This window comes from Nicotiana sylvestris, chromosome 10 (assembly GCF_000393655.2).
Source record: "Nicotiana sylvestris chromosome 10, ASM39365v2, whole genome shotgun sequence".
Classification (NCBI taxonomy): Eukaryota; Viridiplantae; Streptophyta; class Magnoliopsida; order Solanales; family Solanaceae; genus Nicotiana; species Nicotiana sylvestris.
This window is the reverse complement of record NC_091066.1, coordinates 22611044-22629942: the sequence shown is the minus strand read 5'-3', so window position 1 is coordinate 22629942 and position 18899 is coordinate 22611044. Positions and strand designations below refer to the sequence as shown.

General features: G+C 38.8%; 1 protein-coding gene across 3 annotated transcripts in view; it reads left to right on the top strand.

Moving 5' to 3' along the window:
• Nucleotides 1-18396, top strand: part of LOC104249419 (ADP-ribosylation factor GTPase-activating protein AGD3-like) — a 43526-nt gene extending 25130 nt beyond the window's left edge. The window contains exons 11-20 of one of the 3 annotated variants that reach the window (XM_009805847.2): nt 11094-11309; nt 11432-11563; nt 11642-11875; nt 11967-12053; nt 12137-12451; nt 13830-13975; nt 14054-14144; nt 14903-15068; nt 15141-15378; nt 17536-18396. In XM_009805847.2, the coding sequence (XP_009804149.1) occupies nt 11094-11309; nt 11432-11563; nt 11642-11875; nt 11967-12053; nt 12137-12451; nt 13830-13975; nt 14054-14144; nt 14903-15068; nt 15141-15378; nt 17536-17650 (1740 nt within the window). In that variant the 3' untranslated portion in view covers nt 17651-18396. Of the gene's footprint in view, nt 1-11093; nt 11310-11431; nt 11564-11641; nt 11876-11966; nt 12054-12136; nt 12452-13829; nt 13976-14053; nt 14145-14902; nt 15069-15140; nt 15379-17535 lie in introns of those variants that run through there. The other 2 variants (XM_070160021.1, XM_009805858.2) reach the window with 2 other exon arrangements.
• The last annotated feature ends 503 nt before the right edge of the window (nt 18397-18899 follow it).

The following is an 18899-nucleotide window of genomic DNA, read 5'->3' as shown; positions in this document are numbered from 1 at the left end:
ACTCGTTTTCCCTTGTTCTCTAGATGGACTCCTGATTGCTGAACTTGAATCATCTTCCTTTGAACATTGCTGCTTTCCCTTTGTTCTCCAGGTGGGGTGCCTGATATCCAACACTTGCACTGCTTTTCTCTCGAAACTTGACTTGTTTTCCCTTGTTCTCCAGGCGGGCTCCTGATTGTTGAGCTTGAACCATCTTCCTTTGAACATTGCTGCTTTCCCTTTGTTCTCCAGGTGGGTGCCTGATTTCCAACACTTGCACTGCTTTTTTCTCGAAACTTGACTTGTTTTCCCTTGTTCTCCAGGTGGGCTCCTGATTGCTGACCTTGAACCATCTTCCTTTGAACATTGTTGCTTTCCCTTTGTTCTTCAGGTGGGCGCCTGATTGCCAAACTTTAATTGCATTCCCTTGCTCTCCAAGTGGGCGCCTGATTACCAAAACCTTAAGTGCATTCCCTTGCTCTCCAGGTGGGCGCCTGATTGCCAAAACTTTAATTGTATTCCCTTGCTTTCCAGGTGGCCGCCTGATTGCCAAAACTTTAACTGTATTCCCTTGCTCTCCAGGTGGGCGCCTGATTGCTAAGACTTTAACTGTATTCCCTTGCTCTCCAGGTGGGCGCCTGATTGCCAAACTTTAAATGTATTCCCTTGCTCTCCAGGTGGGCGCCTGATTGCCAAAACTTTAACTGTATTCCTCGAAACTTGCACTGCTTTTCCTCGAAACTTGAACTGTTTTCCCTTGAAACTTGAATTGTTTGCCCTTGTTCTCCAGATGGGTGCCTGATTCCCAACACTTGCACATGTTTTTCCTTGATACTTGAACTGTTTCTCCTTGTTTTCCAGGTGGGCGCCTGATTGCCAACACTTGCACTGTTTTTACTTGAGACTTGAACTGCTCCTCCTTGTTCTCTTGGTGGGTGCCTGATTTCCAACACTTACCATACTTTTCCCTCGAAACTTGACTTATTTCCCTTGTTCTCCAAGTGGGTTCCTGATTGCTGAACTCGAACCGTCTTCCTTTGAACATTGCTGCGTTCCCTTTGTTCTCCAGGTGGATGCCTGATTTCCAACACTTGAATTGTATTCCTTTCCTCTGAAACTTGAATTGTTTTCTCTTGTTTTCTAAGCGGGCGCCTGATTGCAGACACTCGAACCATCTTCTCTTGCTACTTGGAACTGTTTTTCCTAGAAATTTGCACCATTTTCCCTTGCTTTCCAGGTGAGCGCCTGATTGCTGAACTTGCACTGTTTTCCTTTGAAACTTGAGCTGTTCTCCCTTGTTCTCCATGTGGGCGCCTGATTGCTGAGTTTGACCCGTTTTCCTTTGAACTTATGTCGTCTTCCCTTGTTCTCTAGGTGGGCACCTGATTGCTGAACTTGAATTGCTTTCTCTTGAGACTGCTTTTCCTTAGAACTGTCTTCCCTTGTTTCTCCAGGTGGGTGCCTGATTGCTGAACCTGAATTGTCCTCTTCTTGAAACTGCTTTTCTTTGAACTGTCTTCCCTTGTTTCTCCAGGTGGGCGCCTGATTACAACAAAACAGACAAAACAAAAGAAATTTTTCTGCCCCAGTTTGGTATCTGAGCGCATTTGTGAGTGTTAATCAAATCATGTTACCTAAAATCTCTAAGAATTTAAAAGCTAAATCTCATTATCCAGGAGGGTCCTGACAATTAAATCTTATCTTAAGAGTGAAAACTTGAAAGCTAAATTCTATTTCCTAACAGTAAAACTTACGCTAAATCTCATTATCTATGAGAGTCCTAAAACTTAAAATTAAATCTCATTATCCAGGAAGGTCCTGACAATTTAAAACTACATCCCATTATCCAGGAGGGTCCTGAACACTTAAAACTAAATCTCATTATCCAGGAGGGTCCTGAAAAGCCGAGAATGAACTTACTTGAGCCATGCTTTCTTCCTGGAGGATCTCCGCAGAATGAACAAAATTCCTTGCCCCTGAACCATGCCTTTCCTCATGGAGGGTTCCTGCAGATCGAACAAAGTTTCTTTCCCCTTCTCAATCCTCCTTTGTGCTGACAAAATTTGGGCACGACACTTGAAAAATAATTCAAACTTCCAAGCTTTGATTTGGACACAATTTTCGTCCCTGTTTCAAACAAAGAAAACGTGTTAGTTTATAGATATGGTGGTTGGTTTGTGGCCTTGACTTTGAGGGAGATTGCTCCTTCACTTCCCACGATAGCTTTGATTTCAACTCGAAAGACCTTGCTTGTTTATTGACTAACCACTTTCTTTGTCACCCTTATCACGGAAAATACCTCTGATCCATTCAAACTCAATACCATTCATCTGTTGCATTGTGCTCATGCATTGACATATACTGAACCTTTGTGTTTCACATGAATCCCAAAGCACGTCAATTGCCACCCACTCAGTGTGCATGCTGTTCTTTCCTGACTTAAACTACTGGCCTTGGCCTTGAGGTCTATTGCTCCTTCACTTGCCATGATTACTTTGATTTCCGCTTGGAAGACCTTGCTTGTTATTGGTTAACCACTTTCTCTGAACCTTATCACAGAAAATACCTTTGATCCGTTCACCCAACATCCTCTATCTGTTGCATTGTTCATGAATTGACATATACCAAACCTTTGTATTTCAAAGCACGTTGATTGTTACCAACTCAGTGCGCACGTTGTTCTTTCCTCACTTATGCTACTTTGATGTGCTAGCCAGATCCCATTTTGTGCAATTGGAAAGCTGGTAGCAAATTTTGAAGTCATTTCTCATTTGTTCTGACCAAACAGACTCGGAAGAGGAAGTAAACAAGACAAAAGGAACAGAGTAAAGGACAATGGAAAGAGATATTCCTATCAAGAAAACTACAAAGTAGAAATTTATCAGATGTGGATACCAAACTCTAATGACCATGACATGCACCTGTGGCCTAATCTGTCAAGCAAGTCTGATGTTCAACTCTTGTTATACCCCTAAACCGTGAAACTGGGCTTCAACGCTCTGATTATCCACTCTGATTCACGATCCTTATTCGACTTGTAGTGCCCGAAGGGTTTTCACCATCAAGCCTCTCTCATTTTGTTCTTTCTCTCAACTCACCATTACCTTATGGTGCCTGTGAAGGTTTTCACCGATAAGACTCTCTCATTTTATTCTTTTTCTTTTTATTTCCTCTGATTCTGTAGATGACAAGGCATTGACCAGAGTAAAAACATCATATGCTCCTGGCACGTCTAGCTCGGCACTCTTAAAGATTATCTGGGAGGTCTTTTTTGGACTGTAATGTGGCTTTTGGACAGGGTTAGAAAGAAAGGATATCATAAAGGCTCAAAATAACTAAGATAACATGGTTAATTTATTTACAACTTTTGGAATCCATTATAAAACTTTGCCCCAATTTCCAAAACAAGGGAATTTGAATTTTTTTCTTTTTTTTTCATATGGAATTTCTAGGAAAGACTGCCCCACTCTCGACTTCGTGGGATTATGAAATATTTTATTTGGTATGACCGAACCGTAAGGCTGCCTACGTATCTTGTGGTGACAAGAATCAGGTCAAACGTAGTTCACAAAGATACGTTTTGTTGTTGCTATTTTCTTTTTCTTTTTTCCTTTTCTTTTTTTATTTTCCCCTTTTTTTTTCTTTTTTCTTTTTCTTCTCCTTTTTTCTTCTTTTTTTTCTTTATCTCTATTTTCTCTTCTTCTTTTTTCTTAAAATATTCCTTTTGGAATGAACTTTCTAAAATAAACTTACGGGGACAAATTTTTTTCCTTTTCTTTCTTCTTTTTTTTTTCTTTTTTTTTTGTATGACTCTAACTTGATTCCAAAAGAGGGGAGGTCAAAGAAATCAGTACAGGCTCAAAAGGGGATCGAAGGGTATAAGTGTTTGGGTAGCTGAAAGAGGGCCTCTCAATCCTTGAAAATGCAAAGTACAACACATGCAACCTGAGGATAAAAATTGAAGATCATGCATAATATTTCTTTTGTGACTTCGGCATTGATATCATTGGTATGCCTTCCACTTTTCTTTAGCACCTTGTCAAGTACAGAACCCTCGTTAGGTGATTCCCTCTTCACAATGGATATCCTCCGTCAATTCGGAGAAAACTTTCTTGACTTTATCTTGTAACTTGAGATGCACTTGAACTCAAAGTTGTTTGCTTCAAATTATCCGGGATGGACTCTCTTTTAACGAATTCTTGTCACCCCATTAACTTACCAAATTATCTATCCCAGTTTCACTCAATTCGGGCTTTAAGCAATCTCAAAATCTCTTTACTTACTTCCCTCAAATGTCCCTATCATCTTCAAAATTGTTTCATTGCTCTATGATTAGGCTAACTTTTAAGACCAGGCCTAGAATTATGCGTGCATGTCATGTCACTAGAGTCAGCAGGAAAAAAACTATAAAAGGAAAAGAGAACTAAACAAACACTGACTAGAAATAACAGAAAATAGGAAATTGCATTAGACAGATGTTGAAAGGGTTTGAACAACAAAACAAGTAAAATAAGCGGGGATTACAACCCTGGAACAACACTAGACAACACTAAACGAGCTACTACGACTAAACAAACTAAGCAAAATAAAAGGATAAAAGAGTTTGAGTCACAAGACAATATCCAGATTACAACCCTGAAAATAACCCGGATAACAGAAATGACAACAAAATAAACCACCAAGACTCCTCCCCGGCTAGCCAAGAGATGGAGCGTATTTCCAATTACCAAGCACAACATTTTAGCCATTGAGTTCCGCATCAACATTACTAGGACCTTCACAAGTCTCCATCACATTGACTTTAGCAAATTGCGTTTGTGTCCCTTTTACCGGCTCATTCTTAAGATCAACCTCTGATAGCGCTGAAAGCTTTGCAGCACGTGGGCCTTCGAGGATCTCAGAAGAATTATCATATTCCTTTTCAAAACAAATCATACCCACCATATGCGTCTCATTATGAACAGGCGATGGACTTTGGCTAGTGTCTATTGCATCTGGATTTTGCACGACAATGTCACCTGCATCAATAAGCTTCTGAATTGCTCTTTTCAGATGCCAACACTTTTCTATGCTGTGACCGGGGCATCAGAGCAATATGCACACTTTTGAGAATAATCAAAATTCTTTGGAAGAGGGTTCGGCATTTTTATCTGAATCGGCTTCAACATGTCAATTGCCTTAATCTTTGGAACAAACTGGCATATGATTCTCCAATGGGAGTGAAAGTCTTTTCCTTTTGCTTTTGCCTTTTCATCTTGTACTCTGGCTCGGTTGGAACCTTTTGTGGGTAGGTGGTTAATATGCTTGAGGGGGCGGGTAAGACATTTATGTAAGTGGTGCAGGCCATCGCGGGTCTCGTGGGTGTGGAGCATATGGTGGTGCATTGTGGACGGGGTACTGGGAAGGCGATGTACGCCTTTGGGAGTTTTGTGGAGAGAAGTAGCATTGGGAGGATTATTTGGAGCACAGGGATATCCATGGGGTTGATATCGAGGCTAGAAGCGTTGAGCAGGAATGCCCACTGGATCCTGTCGTTGACGCGGCTCAACAACATCTTTTCTATTTCTCTTTCTTCCATCCAAACTTACTGAGATGTTCTGAATGTCTTTTGTAGTGTCTTTCAATGCAGAATAACTCATGATTTTGCCTGACTTGATTCCTCTTCTACCATCTCCCCCATTTTTACCACATCATTGAAAGGTTTACCCAAGGCCGGGATCAAATGACTGAAGTAGGTGGGCCCCTGGGCTTGTAGGAAAAGCTCAACCATTTCTTCTTCACCAATCGGGGGGCTGACCCGAGCATCTTGTTCCCTCCATCTGAGCCCAAACTCCCTAAAGCTTTCCCCCGGCTTCTTTTCCATCTTAGATAGGGAGAAGCGGTCTAGGATAATGTCTAGATTGTACTGAAAGTGTCGAACAAAATCCTGAGCAATGTCGTCCCATACATTCCACTTACTGACATCTTGACGAGTATACCGTTGCAAGGCTACCCCAGTCAAGCTCTCACTGAAATACGCCATCAACAAATTATCTTTCCCGCCAACACTTCTCATTTTACTGCAGTAACCTCTCAGATGGGCTACTGGATCTCCACGTCCATCATATAAATTAAGTTTTGGCGTTTTAGACCCTTTCAGCTTTCTGGATAGCTCATCTCGCCCTTTTTTCCTGTGAACTTTTCATTTTCAACATGAGGCTCATTCCGAAGGCTCTGATTGTATGAGTCAGGAACCTTGTGGGCAACCTCTGAGGGGTAATATTGGGCATCATGGGCTTTGAGTGAATGTTCATTGTCGGATCTATGAAGGGAAGATTGTTGAGAAGTTGTGATCATGGGGATAGTAGATATGACATGAGGACAATTTTGGGGAGAGGTAATTGGAGTATGAGTGATGGAGCTACTAGGGTGGTTGGGAAAGCTGTGATAAGCGGGTGGATCTGGAGAGTATGGGGGATCATGTGGCACTATGGCCGGAGTTTGGGTAAGGGTAGTATCTAAGAAGTTAGGTGGTGGCGGGGGTGGTGCCTTCCCAGTCATCCAAGCCTGATACATGTCCGCCATGTGTTGTCTTAACATCCTTACCTCTTCAACCAACCCATTGCACTGTTCAACCAATTGCTTTTGGGTACTAGTACCATCCAACTCAATTCTATTGTCGTCTGCCATTGCCTTTCGACTTTATGTTATAGAGAAGAGTTACCAATTTAAGAACCACAAACCAACCACCCTTCTGCTATAATGAAGATAACAAAAGGAACAAAATGAAGTCATCATGTTAGCGTTAGCGCATTTAACAGCTAAAAATATCACATTGTGCGTAATGCACCTAGCAACAATTAACGATTCTAGAATGACTTCGAGGGTCACAAGGTCACTTGGCATCATCCCAATTTTGTTCATTTCAATCTCCTCTTTTCTTTTCTTTTCTAGCACTTCTTGGCTTGCTCATTTTTCTTCCCTTTTTTTCTTTCTCATTATCACTCTTTTCTTTCCTCTCATTTCTCACGCCCCACAACTTCATCCTCTTTTTTCTTTTCTTTTTTTTTCTTTTTTCTTTTTTTTTGTTTCCTTCTTTTTCCTTTTTCTTTTAATAAAATAATAAAAAAAATGATTCGATCGAACCCTATGTAGGTTGCCTATGTATCATGACGCCACATGAATCAGATCTTTGCGTAGTTCGGGAAGATCGGGAATAAAGTAAACAAACTAACGTTCTCTTTTTTTTCCCTTAATGACTATTCTGATGAGAAAAGAGAAATAAAAGAAGCAAATCTTCTTTTTTTTTTTTCTAATTGTCTAGACTTAATGTTCTATAACTTATTCTAAACTCAAGCTTATCGAGCATATATTTTTCTTTTTTTTCTTTTTGAAACAAATATTCTTTGGGAAATTATTAAGGAAAAAACCCAGAAGAGAAAAATATAAAGTATGTTTTCTTTCTTCTATGTACAATATCCTAAAGTTCTAGTAAAAATAAAAAGATTTTTTTTTTCATTAGTTTCCGAAAGAAGAACCTCAAAAGAAAATCTTTTTGGATTTTTTGAAATTAATACCTTAAAGAAAACTCTTTAAAGAGGTACTAAAAGATAATTATCTTTTTTTTTTAAATTTTTAGTCCTAATATACTAAAGAAAATATAAAATAAAAAAAATTTATTTCTAGATATTAATTCAATAAAGGAAAACCACCTCGAATGATTCGCCAGAGCTATCACACCTCCTTTTTCTACCCCCGAAGGGTATATAAGGGAGTTTTTTCCAATTTAAGTGACAATAGAAACGAGATTATTTATTTAAGATCAGAGTCGCCACCTGGGTTAATTTATGGTGTCCCAAGTCATCGGTTTAAAATCCCGAATCAAGGAAGTTGACTCTCAATTATGGTCTGCGAACACAGAAATCCGGGTAAGGAATTCTGTTAACCTGGGAGAAAGTATTAGGCACTCACGAGTTCCGTGGTTCTAGCACGGTCACTTTGATCATACTTGGCTTATTAAAATTGTTTGATTACTGATTTTAGAACCTATGTGCATTCCCTCCTTTAATTAAGAAATTATCTTAAAACAGGTCACGCGCACGTTTACCCATTTGTTTGGCGCGTCAAAAATCATGTCACGCGAACATGTCCACAATTAATAACACTTTATTATTATTAAGAAATTTTGGTCAAAGTTGCGCGAACGCATACTCCGATTTTGTTTTTAAGAATCGTAATTATGTCACGCGAACGTGTACACAATCACGATGTTAGATTAAAAATGCGCCTTAAGGCAGCTACGAATATCCATGAGTTAAATTACTTATCTGCAGTTTAAGATTACATGTGAAGGTCCAAAATTATGGAAATCATTTGTTGGAATAACCACACATTTGTTACTTAAGAGTGATGATTGTATTCTAAGGCTCAATTAGCGTTTAACCTATATTGCCCAGTGATACATTGATTGCTTGTCAACATTATCAAATGCAACTTCCCCAAATATTAATACATGACTGTTCAAATTTAAAGCAATTGCAAGACCGTTTCCAAACATGAATTCCCGATTACCCAAACTACATCACAGCACAACCAAACAAATAAGGTCCTAAAAAGAACACTTAATCAGGGAACTAAAATGAGAACAATGATTAAAAAAAACTGATTAAAATATAATATGAGCTCATTCTAAAGTTAAGAGTTGCACTGGCCAAACAAGAAATGTGGCCTAATTCGGAGAAGTTAACAACAAATACATCTAAAGACAACGAGAAAATTGGCAAAGAAATTTTGATAAACTGATCCTACTACTACATGATCAAGACAGAAGGTGATACTACTAAAATAAACCAACTTCACATTTCAAATCACTGCTTCATTTTCAGCCAAGATTCAATAAAGAGCCAAGAATGGCAAGATAGGCAGTAAAGCTTTTTAAAAGCAGGCATGTCACACATAAGAGTTAACTCCAACATAAACAGTAAAAGGGAAAGAGATGGACCTGGAAAAAATGAATTTTAATTAATATAACTCCAGCAAATTATAGTAGCTGAACAGAATGAGTCACTACATCCAGAAATCAACGCGGACAGAATCTCGAACGCGAACTCGACTCAAACTCGGCTCAGACGGAATCCATGGGTTTTTGGAAAATCAACATCGAGATGAAAAAATGAAGAACATATATCTTTTTTTTTGTTTTGTTTTAGTTTTCCGATTTTCCAAAGATTCTAAGAACCATGGACCTCTTTTGATTTCTGTCCCGCATTTGTTTTGGTACGTGACTGCGTGTGTGCATGTTCCAGCGAGTTGAGTTGAGGGCGATGAAGAAGAGAAAATCCACTGGTTACGAGATGAAGAAACAGGAATGGATGGGAGCTTTGTTCTTCGCCGGTTTTGACTCCATGAAGAAGAAGAAGAAGCTTAGGGTCGATGGTTGGAGATCTGCAACTATGGCATGCTTTGTTCTCTTGGGTCTGAAGATGAAGAAGATCCTTAGGGTTGATGTTGTCTTTGTGAAGAAGAAGATCAGGTTAGGGAGGAAGGCGTGTATTGTGTATTGCGGCGCTGCCTAGGTCTTGAAAAATGGCTGATGGGAAGTTCTTCTCTTCAAGAAGAACGACGTAGGGGGGGTTCTTTTGGGGTGTCAGCGGCGGATCCAATCTAGGGATTAGGCTTTGTTTTTTTCTGTCCTTTTCAGCTGATTGTAGAGTGTAGGGATATAGGTTTTTGTAGGGTTTTTTGGGTTAAGGGGTATGGGCCTAGGAATTATGGGCTAGATCCGAAAATTAGGCCTAAAAATGGGTCGTTTAAGCTGTCACACCTCCTTTTTCACTACCCCGGAAGGGTATAAGGGAGTTTTTTCCAATTTAAGTGACAATCGAAACGGGATTAATTATTTAAAATCAGAGTCGCCACTTGGGATAATTTATGGTGTCCCAAGTCACCGGTTTAAAATCCCGAGTCGAGGAAATTTGACTCTATTTACGGTCCGCGAACACAGAAATCCGGGTAAGAAATTATGTTAAGCCGGGAGAAGGTGTTAGGCATTCCCGAGTTTCGTGGTTCTAGCACGGTCGCTTTGATCATACTTGGCTTAATCAAATTGTCTAATTACTTATTTAAGAACCTATGTGCTTTACCTCTTTTAATTAAGAAATTATCTTAAAACAGGTCACGCGCACGTGTACCCATTTGTTTGGTGCGTCAAAATCATGTCACGCGTACGTGTCCACAATTCCTAATGCTTTATTATTTAGGAAAAAGCTTGCCCCAAGTTGCGTGAATGCATACCTTGATTTATTTTTAGAAATCATAACCATGTCACGTGGACGAGTACACAATCACGATAGTAGATTTAAGAGTACGCCTAAAGCTAGCGATTGAAAATATTTGATGTCCATTAATTTGCAAAGGATAGGCTAACTACATGTATTTTAAAAAAAAAGATTGGGCCAACTTAAAGAATGAGACCCAAAATTACTTCAGGCCCGAATTTTGTCCTCATTTTGTTATGGCTAAGATCTATGTTTCGACATACTGGTGTGTTTAGCCTCACTCTAGTTTGCAATCTGCATTTTCAGTGGTTTTGGGCGGACCATTTTTGTTGTGCCAATGCTCATTAATCCAGGGTTTTTCGAGCTTTGCAGTCTAATATTAGTGCCTGTGCACTAGTCATTGATTTTTGGGTTGTGTTTGGACCATTGAGTATTAGCCAATTCAATAGATTTAGGATGTTGAAGGGGGTAAACCGAAAAATGGTAAGTTGGGGTACTTTTTCAGTTATCAGAGTCATGGGGATGGCTACCTACTCCATTGTCAACCCCAACATTGCTAGATAGGCACTGGAGCAGTTTTGACTTCTTAATTATCAAGAGCTAACACGATTGTTAAAATTTTCAGCTTCTCTTTCTGTTTCTATGGTAAAGTTCTTTCTTGACTGACCTAAACTGAATGTTCTGCTGGTGAATCCTTCTTTTTCCTTATTCTTTTTGTGCGTTTGTTATTCACAGTGGATTTGGTAGTATACAACATTGAGGAAGTTTACCTCAATGACAAACTGACGTCATGTTTATGGCACCTTTCAGTTACTTCTCTCCTTTCTTAATGGGTTACAAGGTCTGTGGTTATTCTAGGTCTTGGCCTATGCACAAAGGTCTAGAGAAAGCTCCACACATGAGCAGGCAGTTCTCAATGGAAAAATGCAAGAGTATAGGAGAGAAGTCGATCAAGAAAGCAGGCGGTCATTCAATGGTCCTCACAGTTCTTCAAATGCTGATGTCATACAACATTCTTCCAGAAGTTCTCAAAAATTGATAGAGGCAGTAATGCAGTCTACTTCAGAAGGAAAGGTACACGCTTTGAGGCTGCAATCATAGGCAAATAATTTTCTCTGATGTTTTTGAGATTCTAATTATTTCTTCCAAAAGCTCTTCCAATTACCATTTCTATAGCTAAGATTTCAATAGTTTAGGTACAAACTATAAAACAAGGGTATCTCTCAAAGCGTTCCTCTAATTTAAGAGGTGACTGGAAGAGAAGATTCTTTGTTCTAGATAGCCGAGGAATTCTGTACTATTATCGAACACAAAAGAGCAGGTCCTCTGTAAGTTATCAGATAAACTGGTCTTTTAGAACGTTCTTCTGGCTACTATTTATGCTCACTCAAAAGCGGATGGTGCAGTTTCAGGGATCTGCCAATCCACTCTCTCCACATAGAAGTTTTTCCACAGAACCAGGAGCAGCGCACCGGAGTAGTTGGCTTTCTTCTCATTATCATGGAGGTGTACATGATGAAAAACCTGTTGCACGTCGTACAGTGAACCTACTGACATCAACAATAAAAGCGGATGCAGAGCAATCGGATCTGAGATTTTGCTTCAGAATAATTTCACCTACAAAGAGTTATACTTTGCAGGTGAACTAAGCAAGAGCTGCATTGAGAGAACTTGTTTTCAACACATTATGTCATTAACAGTTTTTAGTAAAGTTGTCTTTTGGACATCCAGGCAGAGAGCGCAGCAGAACAAATGGACTGGATAGAAAAAATAACAGGAGTTATTACCTCTTTGTTGAGTTCCCAGACACCTGAAAGGGTAAAATATTAAGTGTTAACGTTAATGTTGTTACTCCAGTTCCAGTTTTTGTCACTTCCTAATGATACTGGTTCATGTTGTAGCATTTCTCCGTGAGTCCCACTATGAAAAGTAGGTCTATAGGAAGTCCCACCAGTCATGGTCAAAGGAAGATGGAGGAGTGCACATCCGGGAGGGATTTCATTGCTAGGAGTTCCATACGCCAATCCAAAAGTGCATCACACCTCCCCAGCATGAAAACAGTGAAACCAGTTGAAGTACTGAAAAGGATACCTGGGAACGATAAATGTGCTGATTGTGGTTCTCCAGAACCAGAGTGGGCTTCTTTAAATCTTGGTATTCTTATATGCATTGAATGTTCTGGCATTCACCGTAACCTTGGTGTACATATATCAAAGGCAAGTCAAATGTGCTGCCTTTTGCACCCAAGCTTCTTTACTTTTGTAATAATCAGGCTTTTTGTTTTTATCCACTTTGTCTTTAGTTAGGGGCAAGACACCTTCCTAAATCTCTCCCCAGTAAAAGGACCTGTCATCATGTTACACCACACATGCTCTGATAGTCATTATATCAGATTATGTGTCTATGTGGTGTTTCTCTATATTATATGTGGGGAATATAGCCAAGCTGGAAAATCCAATGTTTATTCTAGATTTATCAAGACAACTCAATTCATGAGAAGAGAATGGATTCTTTTGTGGAATATGTAGTGTAATTCATAAACCTGGTGATTAACTAGAACCACTTGCATGTCTGTCTAAAACATGACACAACATCAATCTATCCGCTACGCCTCAATGCAAGACAAGTTGGGGTTATATGAATCCTCTATATCTATTTTGCACCATTCTGAGCCCATCTCATTCTAATAGTGGTAAATAATTTATTTAAGTAGTTATATAAGGTTCTCTGAAACTAGAGGTTATCTGATGTAGTGCTAAAACATACATGAATACAGTTTCGAAAAACGAGCTTCTTGAATAATTATGTGATTGGTAGTCATAGTTTCGATGATTCTCTCTGTACTGGTTCAGCTGCTAAGTTAAAGGAGATTAGATAAAAAATAAGGATAAGTGAAACAGAATTTCTGCAGATATGAGAGATCAAGGTAAAAGGATATAGCTCATCTACAATTGCTCAACTTCTTGATGCCACATAGGAACTCTTATTGTTCCTGAAATTTTTGAAGTACCTAGATAGGTTAAAGGATAGGTGAGAGTGGGTCATGATGGTTAAGATACTTCAGTTTATATTCAATCTCATTATGTTTAAACTTATGGAAGGGGTTGTCCACTTGATCATTCCCAGGTAGGTCATTGTTCTACTATTTCCTAGTTTAAAATACGTGATCTTTTCTATATATTGTTTCTCTCTATACTCCAAAATCTTATACTTCTCCAAGGAATCATGTTTAGACCAGTTTGTTTTTAGCATAAACACAAGTTCAGATTTACATGGCCTGTAATGTGATATAAATGATGGTCATTGAAAAAATTGAGACAAGTGAAAGTAGAAGAAAAGAAAGCTTAGTTATATATTCTGTTAATTTTGGAGTATCCAAAGGATAATACCCTAAAATGAGTTGGATGAAAAAAATGTTTTCTCAGTTAAATTCAAGTCCTTTGTCCATTTCCCTTTTATAGTTTGGATGGAAAATAGTTGAACTCCTTTATTATGCACTGGACTTGCTTAGAGCATTGCATTTTATAGAGCTTTTCAGATGATTATGCAAAATTTGAAGTATTCCTAACAGCTTAACTGCAACTTTGAAATTAGGTAAGATCCTTGACACTTGATGTTAAAGTGTGGGAGCCTTCAGTCATAACCCTATTCCAGGCACTTGGTAATGTGTTCGTGAATTCTGTTTGGGAGGGTTTGTTGCATCCAAGAAGAACTTTTCAGGCAGATGAAATACCAATGCGGTAACTTTGAAAATTCAGCATGATTTAAATTATTGTTATTGTTCTTCTTTATTGAAAAGTGTCAACTGGTTGCTCTAGGTTTTTGGAGTCCCAGAAACACAAACAGTTCTTTTGCAAACCCAGTGACCATGATCATATTTCGGTGAAGGAGAAATTCATCCATGCAAAGGTACCACTACATTGTCAACATGTTCTCCTAGCCGTTTCTCTGTCCTCGAGTGATAGCTTCACATAATATTTGTTTTCCTCTAAAGTCTATATTTTTACCTTATCCCTCTAGTTCAATCATTTGGTTAGCCCTTAATGTCACCATTGGTGGATATTGCACACTATGCCCGTCTTGTTGACTCACTAATTATGTAGGCTTATTATCATAGATAATATCTCCCACTTATACGTCAGACCATAACTCATGAGCCTTCTGCTGTACGGCTGCCCCACCTGATTAGCGGACTGGCATTGCACATTATGCATGTGGAGTGACCTAGTATTAGCTAAGGTCTTATCTGGGACTTAGTAGTCTCCTACCTAAAGTTCAGAGCATAGCAGATGTAGGCCTCCTACAGTACGGCTGCTGCAATTCGCAGCATCATTGGTCCAAGGTCTGGTTTGGCTGCTCCAGGTGCGTTAACTGAAGAATTTCCCCTTGGCTCATGATGCTGTTGAGCATGTCTGGCCTACTAACTTAGTCCCTCTAGTAAAGTGCTACAACCTTTTTTGGCGATTAATGGCCTTGCATAATCTTATGGTCTCACGCAATGCAATTTGCATACTTTCTAGTGCCATGAATGAACAAATATATGGTAATGGTATGCTGGTTCTGTATGTATGTGTTTTTGGGAAAACCTCTTTTAAAACATACGCTTCTGTATGGCATATTTGGCAAGGTCGTTAATCTTCACTTGCTAAGTCTTCTTATGGTTGCAGTATGCAGAAAAACGTTTTGTTCACAAAGTGGCAGACAGTGGGCACTTGCTTTCTGTGGCACAACAGTTGTGGGAAGGTGTCCGTAAAAATGACAAGAAAACTGTATACCGACTAATTGTTGTCTATCAAGCAGATGTTAATTCAGTCTACACGCAAGCATCAGTTGGTACATCTTTCTCTTGTGATATATTGATATTGCATTGACATACAAACCCTGATTATAACTTCAATTTCCTAGGCAGTGATTGTTCAAGCTCTTTGAACCCACAAAGTGGAAGTGAAGACCATTCCTCTGATGAATTTCTTGATGGCTGTTCCCTGCTTCACCTAGCCTGCCAAACTGCTGATATTGGCATGGTAGAGCTGCTTCTGCAGCATGGTGCTAACATAAATGCCTGCGATTCACGTGGTCAGATCCCATTACATCATAGTTTCTTAAGAGGAAGAACTGAAATTGCCAAAATATTACTTTCAAGGTATTTCTTTGGTTCTAAGACCAGTGCTAATCCTTTCTTTCTCTTAATTATATTCAGTTTGATAATAAAACTCTTGCTGTGAGGCTGATGTCCCGACATCTGCATTTGCATAGAAGTTACTAAGAGGTTCACATTATAGGTTACTGCATCCTATACATCCATATAGGTAAAAACATTGGGGAGGTCCACAGCTATATGTTTGTACTCAGAGAATGTGATTCCAAGCACTAGGATGGTGTGTTTTTACTGGTTAAATCCAGCTATCTTATTGGTCGTCGTAATTATTACCCCAAGTTTGGTTCAGGAACTATGGAACCCTCTAAAAGTTTATTTAGTGGGAACTAGTTACAAAGTCACAATTTTAACTTGCAGCTGATGCAATCATGTAAAGTTTTCTCATGCTGAACATGCGCCTCTTTTACCATTCGGGTACATTGTGCTCAGTTTGGGGATAAATATGGATAAAGTAGTAGGCTAAACCTCTTAGAGGTTGACCTTCACATACCAAATACCAGAATCTTTGTGCACTTCCACAGCTTGGGAAATATCAAACTCACCTCCTCCTGGCTTGAGTCTCTACATGTGAGATCACCTTTTAGATACTAAAATAGGTCTAAATAACAACCCCTTCCCCCCAACAACCCCAAAAAATGATGAAAATAAAATAATATATAAAATCTTTTATGACACACATTTAGGCAATCAGATCTTGAGTAACACGTGCACGATGTCTCCTATCACTAAGTGAAAGACATCCTCCCCTTTTCCAAGTACGGATATGTTCATGGATTAGACTCCCGACATACAGTTGTGAGAGAAACACATACACAGAAGCCACATTAGCAAATTGCTGCTAAATCATAATTAAAAAACTATAGAAATTGAAGCCAAGTTGTAATTGTCATTTAAGGAATACAAGCATGTTAAAAGGAGTCCGATAAAGGAGTAAGATTGGGGTAGCTTCTGCACTTTGTATTGCTTGTAGAACGGGGAACTAGTTAGAAGATATCAAATCGCTGTATTAATGCATGATCGTTAAACTCCAGCTGGATTTCAGGGGAAAGCAATTGAGTTCATGCTTTTCAGAGTCAGAGGGAGGTTATGACTTTCTATCAAGCAGTTTGATGCTAACATTCATAAATCACAAAGGAATTAGTTATTGAATGTTTCCCTTCGGTCAATCACTGAACCACAATGATTCCAGCCCCACGTGGGTACAAATGCTGAAGTCTCTAACCATCTCATCTTAAGTTGTTGGAGAGACACTCCCCCTCGTCCTCTTTTAACACCTTCAATCATTTTGGCATCATCCTGCATGCTGCTGCATTTGGAGGTCCACGTAGAATATGACCAGACAATTTTAGGCTAGCTTTTTTCATTTTTTCATCTATAGCTACTTGTACCTTCTGTTAATTGACCATTTCTAATCTTGTATAAACTCGTATGGCCACACATCCACATTAACATCTGCACAACATTGATGGTCACATAACTGTTTTGTAGAACTTGCCTTTTATAGCGTAAAACAGAAGAATTATTTATTGATGTTGATGTTTTGTAATATCTCGTTTTACAAATGACAACTTCTGAGGTTCGGGTTCAGTATACAAGTAGAGGAGCTTAAACCAATTCTCCAGGATTTATAGGGTGCGTATATAATGGTTTTTACCATGCACTAATTTCATTCTGAGCTAGAACATAACAAATTCTGCTCTCAAATTTCAAAACTGCTTCCATCTGATTAAGGTTTAGAAAATGGAAGAATGGTAGTTGATTACTGTTTTACTTCATCGGGTAGTAGAGCCAGCTTAATGTCTAGTTCTATTCCTTGACTTTGCTGGAGGATTATGTTCTTTGTATAGATAAATGACATAAACGTTCTACTGCTTAGTTAGTACCCCATTACACTTTCAAATCCTCTATTGGTGATAGTGGCCTCAGATTTGAAGGAGAACTGATGATTTTGAAATGATAATGGAGTTAATTCTGATATATAAATCATTAAAGTAATGTTGACAATTAGCTAATACCGCTGAAATTGATAACTGACAGTTTTAGTCTTTTCTGTAATGCTGCTGAAATCGATAACTTACAGTTGCAATCAGTTATATAAATTTCTGCAATGTTCTTTGACCAATATAATATTCTTTCGAACAGAGGGGCTGACCCACAAGCTGTTGATAAGGAAGGTAAGACTCCTTTCCACCTTGTCGAAGAATCAGCCCTGGATGATGTGGAGATTCTCGCCCTCCTGAAAGTCGCAATAGGATAGCACCAGCACAAAGATCACACTGAGGTAGACCACTTAGAATTGCATTATCTTCAAAAATGACGTTGGAGTTATTTGGAAGTGCTAGAGCCTTCTCAATCCTTAGCTTCATTCTGCCAAAGGAATATTGAAATAAGCAGGCTTTCTGACATTAATGATTCAGAGAACTGGTGCTTTTCCTCCGCGGAGTTGAGGTTAGAAATTACACATCAAGTACCACATTGCTAAAGCTATGAGAGACAGTTAGCTTGTGCTTCAGGCATGTTGTTCCTACAAAATGCAACAATTTCAGCTTTAGTAAAAGAGTTTGAGGCCATGCATTAAGCTGCTTCATCTGTATTCCTCATTATTAGTTTTTTCTCCTTTGGTTTCTTTTGTTATCCTAGTTCTGCAGCTCTCGAAGAAGTAGGCACTGTGGAGCAGTTATACATGCATTATGAATTGATTTTGATGGTTTGAACAGTTATGAAGTGGGTGAAATTTTTGTATAGCAGCTTGCTGATTGAGCTGAAGAAATCGAGGAGACATGCGATACATAGCTTGCTTGTATTGCCAGAAGTATTCAAAATAGCTTACTGGTTAATTTTCCAAGATCAAGAGGTTGGTAAATGATAGTTTCATAATTCATTTGTACCTAAAGCAATTGATGGGAAATTGAGTATAGTATGTGCCTTGCCATAAGAGCTGTAGTTTTAATATTTAATCATTATTCTTTTAATTTTTTTGGAAAATTATCAGAGTTCTAGCTATTTGTAATGCAGATATAAATTAAAAGACTTTGAGATGAGCATCAAAGGCCACAAAGGTGCAAAAGTTCACTTAATTCAACATATCTAGTTCCTTAATATTAAGGAGGAAAAAAGAACAAGTTTTTTGGTAATAACCTGTGAAATTACCATTAACAACAAAACTTTGTACACTTAAAAGAGCATCCAGTGTTATAACCCCTTTCTAGGAAGGTTGTTCTTAACAACTAGACCTCGAAAACTATGAATACAAGGCAAAGTCCACTATTGGAGTCCCAAACTAGTTACATAATCTATTAATGAAACAGTTGTTCCTAAGAGTAGTCTTGTATCTATGCAGTTCGCCTATTCTTTCCCTAAGCTCATTCTGAATCTGCTTTATAGTATACTCAGTGGCATTCCTAAGCAATTTCCAGTTCTTGGCTTGCCATGTGTGATAGATCATAGCCCCCCATATAGCAGTCATCACTTCCTTCTTATACTGCCGCCAATGTCTTCTTTTGAAC